Source organism: Saccoglossus kowalevskii, chromosome 1 (assembly GCF_978046115.1).
Source record: "Saccoglossus kowalevskii chromosome 1, keSacKowa6.1, whole genome shotgun sequence".
NCBI classification, from domain to species: Eukaryota; Metazoa; Hemichordata; class Enteropneusta; family Harrimaniidae; genus Saccoglossus; species Saccoglossus kowalevskii.
In genome coordinates, this window is record NC_140641.1 from 11,201,231 (window position 1) to 11,214,111 (window position 12,881).

Below are 12,881 nucleotides of genomic sequence, written 5' to 3' on the forward strand. Positions count from 1 at the left end.
TAGAATACAAATCTGACATGACTCGCCAACCTGCCAAATATTTCAGTACATCGAGCTCTCGCTAAGTATACTTGAGCAAGTTATTGCATTTGGTCCCCGGGGTGTTTTGCGGCTATTACATAGTCCTGATGATGGCGATGCTCGTTATACCTTCTCGACACTCCAGAATGCAAGCGATGTAACATACACTAGCATATAATCCATTTCACTATCACATGTCGTTAAGACAACACAGCTACCACCAGTACATGAAATTATAATATTACCTACCGTAGAACAACTCGTTTACTGATGTGAATGGTGATTTCGATAAATCCATACTTGGTGGCAGAAATGAGAAAGTACTCGGATGTTCTCCAAATAACATCATTGTCATCCTTCGCGTCGTTTCGTGGACCCTCGCTGTATAAGTTTCGTTGTGACACCCTCCGGGCGAATACGAAGCAAAACGTATTAACGGGACTGTGCTACGGTTCAAGACGCTCTAGCGATTCTGCTATCTTAAATTACATCAATATCACCTTTCAGGGTTGTTTTGGCTCTTCCGCCTTCCAATCACTTATGTGTTTATATACTCCTTCAAATCCAATCAGAGTGATGGTTCAGTTGATATTACACACGCTGTATTCCAAGAGAATGGTGACCAGTTTCAGTTCCGCAGTGCTTTTCTTTGTCAGCTCTTCACAATAGAGTTAGCTTCTCAGTTTGTTGTTATATGTACGCGTACATGGACTTGTGATTAAAATAATATGATAACTCCCGGTATTGACGTAAAACGTTGCCACCTGTCAGGATTTGGAGTTTCTATCACCAGAGGACGCTCTACTCACACTCAACCACACCGTGACAAAACTTGAACGTATTCACCTTTATATTGAAAAATCACACACAGCGCAGTCAAGGTCTTGGATATCGTCTGCGGATTTACCGAATGCAAATGCCTACGTTCCAACAGATGTGCAGCGGGTATGATATATAAAAAGAAACATGGTTGAAGTCTCATTAACAGTCTGGTGACACGATATTCTCGTGAGATTCCGTTCTCATGGGAATATGGTATTATTTTATGGCCACATCTGCGCCGAGTACACTTAGTAGATCGTGTTCACGTGGTTTTCGTCGTTCTCAACGAAACGTATACGAACGTAATCCGAGTCGTATATATCACAGTATTCCAGTTAGGTGTTTATGTTTAATTCTCAGTCGGAGCGAATCGCTGTTATCTCCACACTTGGCTGAGATTGACAGCTATCAATGAAAGATCGTCATGCGACGTTACTTGCCGTATACGCGCCGTTCTTCTGCCTTTGGAGATACTGCTGTTCTGACCACGCTATCATCCGAAGCTGCTTCTAATTTATGGCTCTGTGTACAGTAGTCGGACTGTCTCTACTTCGTTGGGATTATATTGTTCCACCGTATAATAACGAATTAAATGATGCGTGACTGAGGTTTCAGCCCATCAGCTCGAATAACACGGTCACGCCTCCGTCGATGCGACAAAACACTGTAAACAACTCCCCCAAACCAAACACGTATATACTTTTTATGTTGACACGAATGTAGAGAGAATGACGCGGTACGCACCTGGACTTGCAATGCGCTGTACTGCGCCGTATGAGGGATGGGGAGTATGCTTGTCTGTCGCCAACGTGTCAGGCATGATTTGCATCATCAGGAAGACTGGAAACAAAACTCGTAAATCATGTGTCTTTTGTAACATTAATTAAAATAACACATAATCGGTGTTTCTGAGAGGCCTGCTGGGAGATGATAACGCAACTCTCGTTCTAGAGAAGGAAAAACAGCGTAAATTATCTCAGATTTCTAATTTGCGTCAAGGGTAACGTGACATTTTTTGGAATGATAGTTCTTCAGATCAGCGTATCTCTCATGATAACTGGGTACACTATATACAACATTTTCTAGTGTCTCTGTAATAATTATTAACTACTGGCAGTTCTTTTGCCTGCGTCACAGCTTATCATTCTCTGTAATATTTACAACGTAATACAACAATAATATAATTCAGATAATTTTTTCAAAGCTCCTTGAAACAGCAATTAACTCTATATTATTTATACGTGACAATTATTTGTACTTTCTGCTGTACGCCAAATATAATGTCTTAAACAAGGAATCAATTAAGTCATTACCATGTATCATATCTAATATAATTTACAACTGTATGTCTATTATTGAACCATAGCGATGTCTCGAGTCAGTTGACATGCAGTTTAACTTTCACCAATTTTTGTTTTGACTTCTATTTTCTGGGTCATCAGACTAATAACGCCATCATGCATAATGTGATGTTACAGTATTCCAAATCACACTACGTCATAGATTCTATCTTTTATTTAATGACCTTGTACGAGGATAAAGGTGGACGATATTTTATTCACAAGAATGATTGCTAATGTCATTAATGCGTTTTTTTACGCTCAAATGCATCTTCAAATATTTCGAATAAACCCAACTTGTCGGATTGTTTTACTCAATTGGAGACAAGTGCAGAGGGTGGGGGTGTCATGAACGTGAATGAACTTGGTGTACAAACCACTCATATTAAGAAGTCTGAGAGATATTTATTCGATTTAAAATGAAGTCTTTATTTACGTTCTCTATAATACTAGTTTTCTGCCACTTAATATGCGAATTATTTTGACATCCAATAGAAACTTGGCAGGTTTTCCGAATTGTGTACGACTAATCCTTATATTTGATTTGCAAATATTATTTGCATTAGATTTACAAAAAAAAAAAAATATTTAATAAATGTAACACAGAGGTTCTCTGACAGGCGGGCAAGTTTAGTAGTTGGCCCACTCGCATTTTTGTATTAATCTGTTTCTTTTTAGATCACCCAGAGGCAAAAGTAACGAATATTTGTGTATTTGAGAGTTGCACCGCACACCGTATTAGTGGACGTTGAACTCTTGCTTTGCATTGATCTGAGATATGTGACGTGGTCATTGGTCATTCCAACGTTAAAGTAATCCAGACAAGATGCATTGTTACTTGGTGTGGTTATAATTCTTGAGGGATAAATTAGTATACTCAGGATAATCAAAGTGACTATCGTCGCATTACTTATAGTTCAGAATGTGTGCACCTGTTCTTCTCCAGTCAATAGTTTTGTCCGAATTATAGACCACCGGAGAGGCTTCGTTTGCAGACTGATTTAATTCAGACCGCCGGGGGTGTCGCGTTTGCCTACTGTATTATTTCTAACCGTTCACCATATTCATCGAGATTTCAAAAGAGAAGTCTTTATCGTGACTAAAATCTAAGAGCAGTCTGTTAAAGAGTCAATTATACGTTTTTCCATCAAAGTGCAATATGAGCGAGACCATTTTTAGTAATGTTGTTCAATGCTGTATGTTGGTGAATATATTGGACTATGATTTATCATAACATGAAAACGTATTCATTCGATAAAATAATGAAATCCCATATACGCATGTGCGCCGGTTGATATGGTACGTACAATAAAATGTATTGCACATGCGTATTAGTATGTTTGATTTTTAATCTAACGAGTACTGCTATATGTCTTTTAAACGCAACAATTATAAGTTAAGATAAATCATAGTCCGATATGTTCTACAATATCGAACAACAAAATTAATATATTTTCGTCCATATTGCATTTTTAAATGAAAAACCAATATTTTTGCAAAATAAGAACAAACGGACGAGTATTTTAAAACTCTCACAAATAGCGCCATCTTCGACGAAAATTATGAAAACTTATTTAGGAAGAAGCTGATGATCATTTGATTTGGCGTATTGGGCAAAAGTGTTTATGTCACTGTATGAAAACTCGCCAGAGGTCACCACTGTATATTCAGATTTTACTAATTCTCTGATTTTCGACGTTTGTGTCAGTGTTTATGACCCAGATTCCTTTAAAAGCAATAAATGCTTTAATGTACATTGTATCGAACGTATATTGCTTATCACTTTTTAGATTATCCAAGGCAAATGTCAAGACAATCTTAAATCCACTGTGACATCATATTAACCGCGACGTACTCTCAGGTCATCGGTGAGCAGTCAACCACAGCCTAAAGATACCATTACTACTACGAAAACATATGGCCGGCGGGCATTTTCAATTCTTGCCCCAGTCTTATGGAACGATCTTCCTCCGTCATTACATTCTTGCTCATCAACAGCAACTTTTAAGAGTCATTAAAAAACATTGTGTACAGCGCTCTTAGACGCAGTGTAGTGCGCTATAATAATAATGCACCAAATATATTTGCTTCGAACTATAATATCATTTCACTTCAATCGAATCAGCTATAGTCACAAATATTTTCGATAATTTTGTATAAAAGTACAATACATTGAGTAATTACATTGAGTAATGTGGAAAATAATCGGAAATGGCGGTAATCGACTACTTAAGTCACCGACTACCACCCAAGTTGGCTCGGTAAGTTCAATACCAATATCATATTAAGTTTGACTTGGGCCAACAATAAACTATCGAAGAAACTACACTCACTCGTCTTTCCCTCTTATTGAATACGTTCAACCAAATGGTTGGCATGATTCGCCGGAGTTTTCAGTTTATAGACGGGAAGGATATTGCTTGAACATGGGAATAGTATTTGGCATTCCCGTTTATAGAATTGTTATCCCTTAGAAGTTTTTACCTATATAAACACATTGTTTCCGCTCTATCTTTGAACTGCTTCAAATCTAGGCTGGATGCCTACTGAAAAGATGATTCTAACTGATTGGTGAACTGTAAATCATCCCCACACTTAGTGAAAAATTAGTTCAAGATTAGAAAAGCTCGACTATAGACCTAGTCATCTCATAGCCTTAATCAGACAACGCCCTATTACTAACACTTCATTATCGTCAAAATATAGAGGTTTCAATTCGAGATTGATTTCATATATTACGATCCAATATTCACTCTATTTTACATATTTCTGATAGAAATTTATTAAAAACCAACAAATACCAGTGGAGAAAAGAAACAACACAACATTTATCCTAACTACATCTTCCGAGAATCCATATCAAAATGATTGACCAGTCTGAGGACAAGCTCCAATTCGAACTGAATATTATACCAATAGTACATGAAAATTATCCTAGCACACACTAAACAAAACACATACCGACAAGACGTGTTAATAGCAAGACTGTAGTGTGTTTCTCTTACAGATACAAAGCAATTGAATTGGCAAAAGTGTTTGATAATTCGAAACCCCAGGGGGAGTATAACTGTGCATTGTTCTTCAGTTAATTGTGAGATAGATTGGTTTCATCACTACAATATTGCTGAAGATTTATGGGGGGGGGGGCTTTTCTCTTTAGTTTGTGTGAGAATTATATTCATAAATATTCCCCCCCCCTATGATTTTCCTGCAGATTCGTTTCTAACTTTCAAAGTGACAAAGGAAATTGCTATACGGCGGATTGTGTTGAGTCATATCGTGATATACATGTGTCTAATGTATCATGCAAATGTCACGTGACAATATATTGTGATAAACACACACGCAAAAACAAAATAATCGATATGTACAACGCACTTGGGGGGAAATGTATATAGCGCCACCAACCGACGATATGGCAACACTCTACTTGATCTTGTTTTTCATGGATTTTTGAATTATACTGTTTGTTACGTCACTATTATAGATTTCCATCTTGTTATTTATCATTGTTACCTGTGATGTACATGTATGTGGATACGACTGTTATAAATAGTGGGGTTGTTAGTTTGTGTGTAGTTTATATTATTGTATCGACATAGTGTCTCCAGTGAAATGTGGATACACGCAGTGGTATTTTCTTTCTCGGACACGTGACAGTAAACCTGTGTTAAATTAACTCGACTTCGATTTTCTACTTAATATGGACCGAGTAACGAATCGTGGTAGCTTTCCGTTTTCTTTAATATGTTATATGGTTTTCCGGATACCGACTACATCTGAAAGAAAGAATGGGCGCCCTCGTCATCACAACTATGCTACCACGCTGCAAGTTCATTAACGTTCTTAATAAAGTTGCGCTATCCGTGTCGCAGATTCTGTTTTAAATCATGATACATTTGTATTCATGTTCCGTTCTAACAATTGTGAACTATAGAGGGCGATATATATATATATATAAACCACCTGTTAACCACCACAAGTCAAAAATGTATTTCAGGGAGCAATCTTGAATAACCCGTTATTACTATGAATAATACATATGGATATTAATTATCCTGGAATGCTAAATAAGTGTTGTAATTGTATGATATACATTCGAAGTACGGATTGGTTGTTTTCTCGACAAGGACTGACTATAATTACGCCATGGACTTAACATCCCTGCCAAACACCGCGACTGGACGCCCCTGGACAAGTTCGATTCTATACAATAGTTGATTATCAACAACGGCATGTGGGTTTGGAATCGGCGTATCGGATGAAGACGATAACGATCGTGTTGTTCATGTTCTCAATGTATAGAAAACAAATGTCACCGGAAAGAAGCCAACCCTTTTCCCATGATCAGCGGATTTCCGCGAGGCGACAGTTCCTTTCTTCAAATATGTGACCACCTGTAAAGTCAAACACAAGCATGCTAATTTAGCTTCCACATAGAGATAACAGATGAAACAAACAAATTCCACAGCTTAAACCACGCAATATCTAAAATGAAAAACGCACTAAACCGGTGATGGGACGAGGGATGTACGATAATATTTTTTCCCTGATTTCGGATATATAACAATTTGTAATAAGTGTTCTACGCTATATAAATATTCATAGCCATATGGGCGAACCACTATCTCAAAGAAATATGTCACAGCAATCCACATATAAACAAAAACAATGCTTGAAAGCGTGTACGTTTTATATCGTGGGCAATTAAGTGAGTTCTTCCTGGAGGTTATGCTCAAGACTACGTTCACGGTTCGGAACAATCGGAATTCAGTTCACGGCCAGGGACATTCAGGATCAAATTCACGGCCGAAAAGATTTGGAAATAAAGTCCCGGTCTGGAACTTTTGGAATTAATTTCACGACCGGGAACATTCAGGATTAAGTTTACGACCTGGAATGATTTTCCACCACCTGTGACAGTGATTGATATAATCGTGTCGTTTCGATAATACCACGCTTTCATTCACTAAGACTGTATATAGTTTTGTCACTTCATATCAAAATAACAAACAACCCAGCCTAGATGCCCTCTCGACACATTCAGTGGCTCTCTTTTCAACACGGATCTACTTCAAACCCTTCACAATTCCAAGTCTATTGTAGATTCACTCTCTAGCTCTAAACAATTCCGCTTCTCCAGGCCTTTGTATTTCGTGATTTCTATAGAAATGTTGTCAAAGGGAAATGCCCCATTTTGCGTAAACGCCGCACCCGTACCGGGATTGTCCTGTGAGACAAGTAGTACTGCCGATTTGGAAAAATAAATCTTATTCTCAATAAATCTCATTCTTAAACTCACGTTTTCACGCTTTCCTGAACATACAGCTTATTTAACAGTCTCGGTGGGACGCCACCGAAATACCAATTTGCCTTATTGCACCACTGTTTTTGTTAGGCTATTTTGCCATGATTGATTATTGTGTGATATGTAAACGTTCCTTTTTGTTTGATAGCATCAACTCTGTTTCCAAAACTTTTACCATTTTCTTCGCGTTCATCGACGCGTAAAACCATTTAACAGTCTAATGACGTTTGAGCAAGGTCGGGGAAGCACAATAATTGTAAAAATATTTCACTCGCCCCCATTACAATCAATTTGCCGTCTTCACAGAAGATGTTCCGCATGATAAAACAACACCCACGGCGACATCTGCCAGCTGTGTCTGAGAATATTAATATTTTCATCTGACAAATCTACAGAGACCGAACCTTTATACAAACCTAATGTTCCCATTTATTTATTTCCGCACTGAAGAAAATGGCAAACAAGAAGCGAAAACACCTTTATGTAAATCAGCAGTAATATTCACTTACCTAAGGGGTCTCAATAATGGTACTGAATAGGATAATGTATGCTCCCGTTGTATCATTAGTCACTACGACCGCGTCGTGTGTCTCTGTCTTCAGTCATGGTCAGAAATCATATAAACGGGGGTTTCTGACTCATTTTTGCAGTTCTGAATGGAATCCCTCTGAAAGAATGCCGTTTCGTCCGGTTTTCTCATGTCGCTTCTCTTTCCGCTGACGAAATTATGAGTGTACGCCGTGATTTTGTGTATAGTCTGCCGGCGTGCCTTGGCCAACAGCGGGATTAAGTAGTCGCTACATGTATATGTGTTCGTTCACTGGTTACTTTCTTAAATGATTACAACTGACGGTAAGAGTGTGTCACACGTTTATCCTATTCTGGGCAGAACAGTCTCACGGCAGACGACACAATGGTGGAATTGAAGTGGGATATCTTTTATGTCGTGTGTATTTATATCATCTTAGTGGTAGCAGACAAACCAGCTCCTGTGATAAATACCAGTTACGGACAGGTTCGGGGAAAGCGGGTGATTTTGGACAACCCGGACCTCAGGGACGTTGACCAGTACCTCGGAATACCCTATGCAGCACCCCCCACAGACAGTCTGCGGTTTCGCGAACCTCTGTCACCGGTTCGGTGGCAGGGCATACGGAACTCCACCGTGTACGGCCCGGCATGTCCACAGAATTTAGAAATAACGGAAAATACTTCGCCATGGAGAAGGAAATATCTAGCTCGGGTTGTCCCGTACATGCAAAGTATATCAGAAGATTGCCTGTATTTGAATATATTCAAGCCAGTTAAAGGTAAACATTATATAGGGTGATTCCCTTTTCTTTGAGTGACAATGAAATGCTCGACAGAGACGCCGAGCAGAATCATAACCATGTGTTATAGGTTTAATTCGGTTCGTTTGATCAGTATTAGCCCCATCGGGATGAAGGGGATTTTTATGCGTCTGGCATTAAATTATTAAATTCAGTCAAACATATCTTGCAGTAAATCCCGCACACGTTTGGCTTGACGTCGACTAGTAAGCCTGGGTCAGGGGTCAATTTCAACAACGCCAACACTACTGTAATTGATATGACAGTAACCTTGATATATCTATATATATTACGAATTGTCAATTGACAATCCGCCGGGAAAACCAACAAATAGCAAACGTGATACGTTTACTGTGACAACATTATTCGTGTGATGAATAGTACTTTCCCGATGCTAATGTCACGCAGCAGTTTGTATCGTTGCGGAACAACAATGCCGAGGTATCCGTGGTTGAAGCCATTGGGGTCATAACGCCATTATGCCCCTTTTCACGATGCACATCACATGTGATCTTAAACACATTATCTACCATTTTCAACATCAAATTGATGTGTGTTTGATCGCTAAATACACCATTCCCAAATAATACGTATGTATGACAAACACCAATATGTTAATATGGCGTTCGCTACTATTGATTCTCCTGTAGCGGATACATATGTGAGGGTTTAAAATATTTATACATTTCCATGGTTACGTTAGATGCTCACCAATATATGTTTGTAGTTGTTTGTGACCACAGAATTTCTTTATATTGTTGATATAATATGTGTGTTAACGCTTCGTTCCATTCCACTTAATTGCTCGCATGAATTCGTTTGCAAATTATTTATTTACTATTACCTTGCGCTCACCCTTATCGCCCTTATCGTTCTATACAATGCATGTATTTATTAATATTTCACTAGCCATTTCGCTATGAAATATTCACATACAACGATGCGGTGTGTGAATGGACAGGATTTTGTTCATAATCGATTTATTAAGATACAGTGTGTCTTCTAACGTTACTGATTCCCGAAATCAAGTTGAGCCAGAAAGAGAAAGAGTCAAGAAAAAAGGAAACATGCATGTGACTGTATTGGTTGTGATCCCCATTTCCCCCATGTTTATAATATGTGAATTTCATTTAACCAAATTACAAATTCTATAACTATAGCAAGATGTTTTTTTGTTTTTTGATCACTATAACAATATATGATTTTCTGTTACGTCAATGACACGCCTGTGAATTAGTACAACTAGTTGCGTCGCAGCAATTCTGTGCGTGTCAGTGGCGCGTCGTATCGGCTTAAAGGGCACACTACCTCAAATTAACCCCCTATATTTAATATTGATTTCCCCCGCATATAAATTATAGTGGTAGTGCTAAAATTAACTTACGAGGAAAAGGGTAATTTAATTCATGGTGATGGGGATAATTATTGCAAAAGAACACTGAGAAGCATGTGGCTAAACCCGAGGATGGGCACATATCCTTCGACTGTGTGACATTAACACTACTAACAGAATTAGCACGATTCTTGTACAATTCACGATTCAAAGTATTTACAAATATTCAAATCGGTTGGTATAATTAAAATAACCATTTTAGACTGGAAATATTATATTATATTAACAAACGACTGCAGGCTTATGATTCGAATCTCTGTCAATTTAATCTAAATCGAATGTGTAATATACAAATAGCAGTAAGTACAGCTTACATTGAAGAACAACAAACGACGAATGTTTCTTGCCCTCTGGCCCTAGTTTGACCCTAATTAACATAGAAAATTATTCTTGTCGCGCGCATATCTTTTGCACAGATGCAATTTCTTCTTTTCTTTTTTTTCTCTCATTGCCTCAAAGATATCTACATCATTTTCGTCACAGTCGACTCCAGGGACGTAGATCCTATGACGGTTAAAACTGAGTTCTGCATATCTTTCTATAATACGAACATACAGGCTATTTTTATTAATCATTTTGAGTGCCTTGAATTTAACGAGCACTTAATGAATATGAATAAACTAATGATTGAAGAATACCCATTTAATGGCGCCCTTCATACCGTGCAGCAGTGTACAACAGTGCCATATATCAAGGCCTGATACGTCCAAGTAGCTGCGAACAATACATATGTAATGCAATCCTTTAATACAGTATCGACACTAAGTCGTGGTAATGTTTCTAATGGTTTCTCAAGGATCGCCAACTATAGGGTCTTTTCTACGCAGTTTAGTACGGGTCATTAAATAATTAGTCTGAATAGGGGTAATCAATGGCTAGACACCTAAAATGAACTACGCCTTGGGAAATGCACCATTGAAGGACATCCCTGGGAACTCTCATTTATTATTCCATTATGAGAGTTTAAGAATACTTTTGTATATAAAAACTTGTCAATACAAATTGAAATATTAAAACACCAACACCCATGAGCAATATACTATAACGACGACTATGATACTGTACTTGTCTTCCAAGTGGAAGAACATATAACCAACAAGTACTAGTCAAATACAATAGTGTCGATGTGCTTTACACACACTCCAAATCATTATAACTTGTGTGACCTCACAATATATTCTAGAAATGACAGTACGTGCAATTCATCAACGGATGATCTCTGACTTTTTATATAACTCTTAATCCTATAGTTAAGCTACGTATTTTGTATATTGACGTTAATAATCAACAACAACATTATAAAATCAAACACACTTCGAACTTGTTTACAAAATATACCCATCGCCATGAGGCGATTTCAAGTCAATTGTCGCCCTAGTACAATTACACTGTTTACCCAGGTCTTTGCATTTTTCTGTCCAATTTCATTTACTATGACGACGCCGCATACCACCGACACTATCATGGAATGCCCTGGACAAATAAAGCAGAACTCCTCTTTGATTGGCATTTTTTTTTTCAGAATACTTTTCACTTGATGTGAAGTTTGTAAGTTGTACTTTTGATATTACAATATTACGTTTTGTCCACACCCGTCTTCGATAAAACTTTCTATACAGCCTGCAGTTTTAACAAGAACACAGAAGATACGATGCGCTCTTAATTCAACAGATTAACTCAGAACACTTAAATCTAAAAGAATATTTACCAAAGAGTGAATGCTGGGGTGAGACGGCGTCATGGCGGGCGCGGTGATTATACTATGTCTACATTTAGAAAATAATGTGAATGCTTTATTTAGATGCTATTAATGTAGGCGGAGGGCCTACAATGCTGGATTGCTTACGTGCACACTCTTTGATATTATCCTCTGAAGGATATAAGAAAACCATTTAACTTGAAATCAGAGCGAAGCGATGTCACAACATTCAACTACTACCCGATAAGCAATGTGCAATGGAATATTCGGTTTGAGTAACATCGTCTGGTTTGTACACTCAGTATAGCAGTTTTCGAACACATTAGCATGAAACGTCTGAATATGTTCACATAAATCTCAACTAATTTCAGTTATTTCGACGTTAAATGTATCTTTGACCGTTAGAAGTTATATGAAGATTTAAATTACAGGACTCGTAAATTTGCCGTCGAGACAGTATATCGAACAAAGTATTTTGAAATATTCATTATAATTGTAAAAATTGAGCAAACTATTTTATCCTCGAGTGTCTGAAAACTGCGACCGTCCAAAGCCTAGTGAATGCACACTACTATGAGGGGGAGATTCTTTTCTCTGGGGTTCTCCACACGTGCCAGGGGGGGGGATCTCGTCTCGTCTCTATATCTCGTCCCCTTCAGGTGCGGGATCGGGAAAGTCACTTAAGCTTTACAGTCAAATAAGACACACACAGCGAAATACGTTTCAACTCTCGTCTTAGTCGGACAGTCGAGTACTCTATAAGACACAGCGCCCTGGGGGAAATCCCCAAGACTATCGCAAGGCTGACCCAAGACTCGCCCAAGACTCTCCAGGACTGGACTCGACTGCGTCTGTCGTGCTGTACTCGCCAAGACCAACTAAAACAACTTTATTCATTTTCAAAACTCTAACCAATTACAATACAGTATTAAGACTCTAGGGCGTAACCTTCAATCATAAAGCCAAT

At 38.2% G+C, this 12,881-nt stretch overlaps 1 protein-coding gene across 1 annotated transcript in view; it reads left to right on the forward strand.

Moving 5' to 3' along the window:
- The first annotated feature begins 8,060 nt into the window (after nucleotides 1–8,060).
- The window catches only part of LOC100313671 (neuroligin 1/2-like protein), a 63,082-nt gene continuing 58,261 nt past the window's right edge, over nucleotides 8,061–12,881 (forward strand). The window contains exon 1 of the mRNA NM_001168130.1: nucleotides 8,061–8,801. Coding sequence (NP_001161602.1) covers nucleotides 8,405–8,801 — 397 coding nt within the window. The 5' untranslated portion in view covers nucleotides 8,061–8,404. The remainder of the gene's footprint in view (nucleotides 8,802–12,881) is intronic.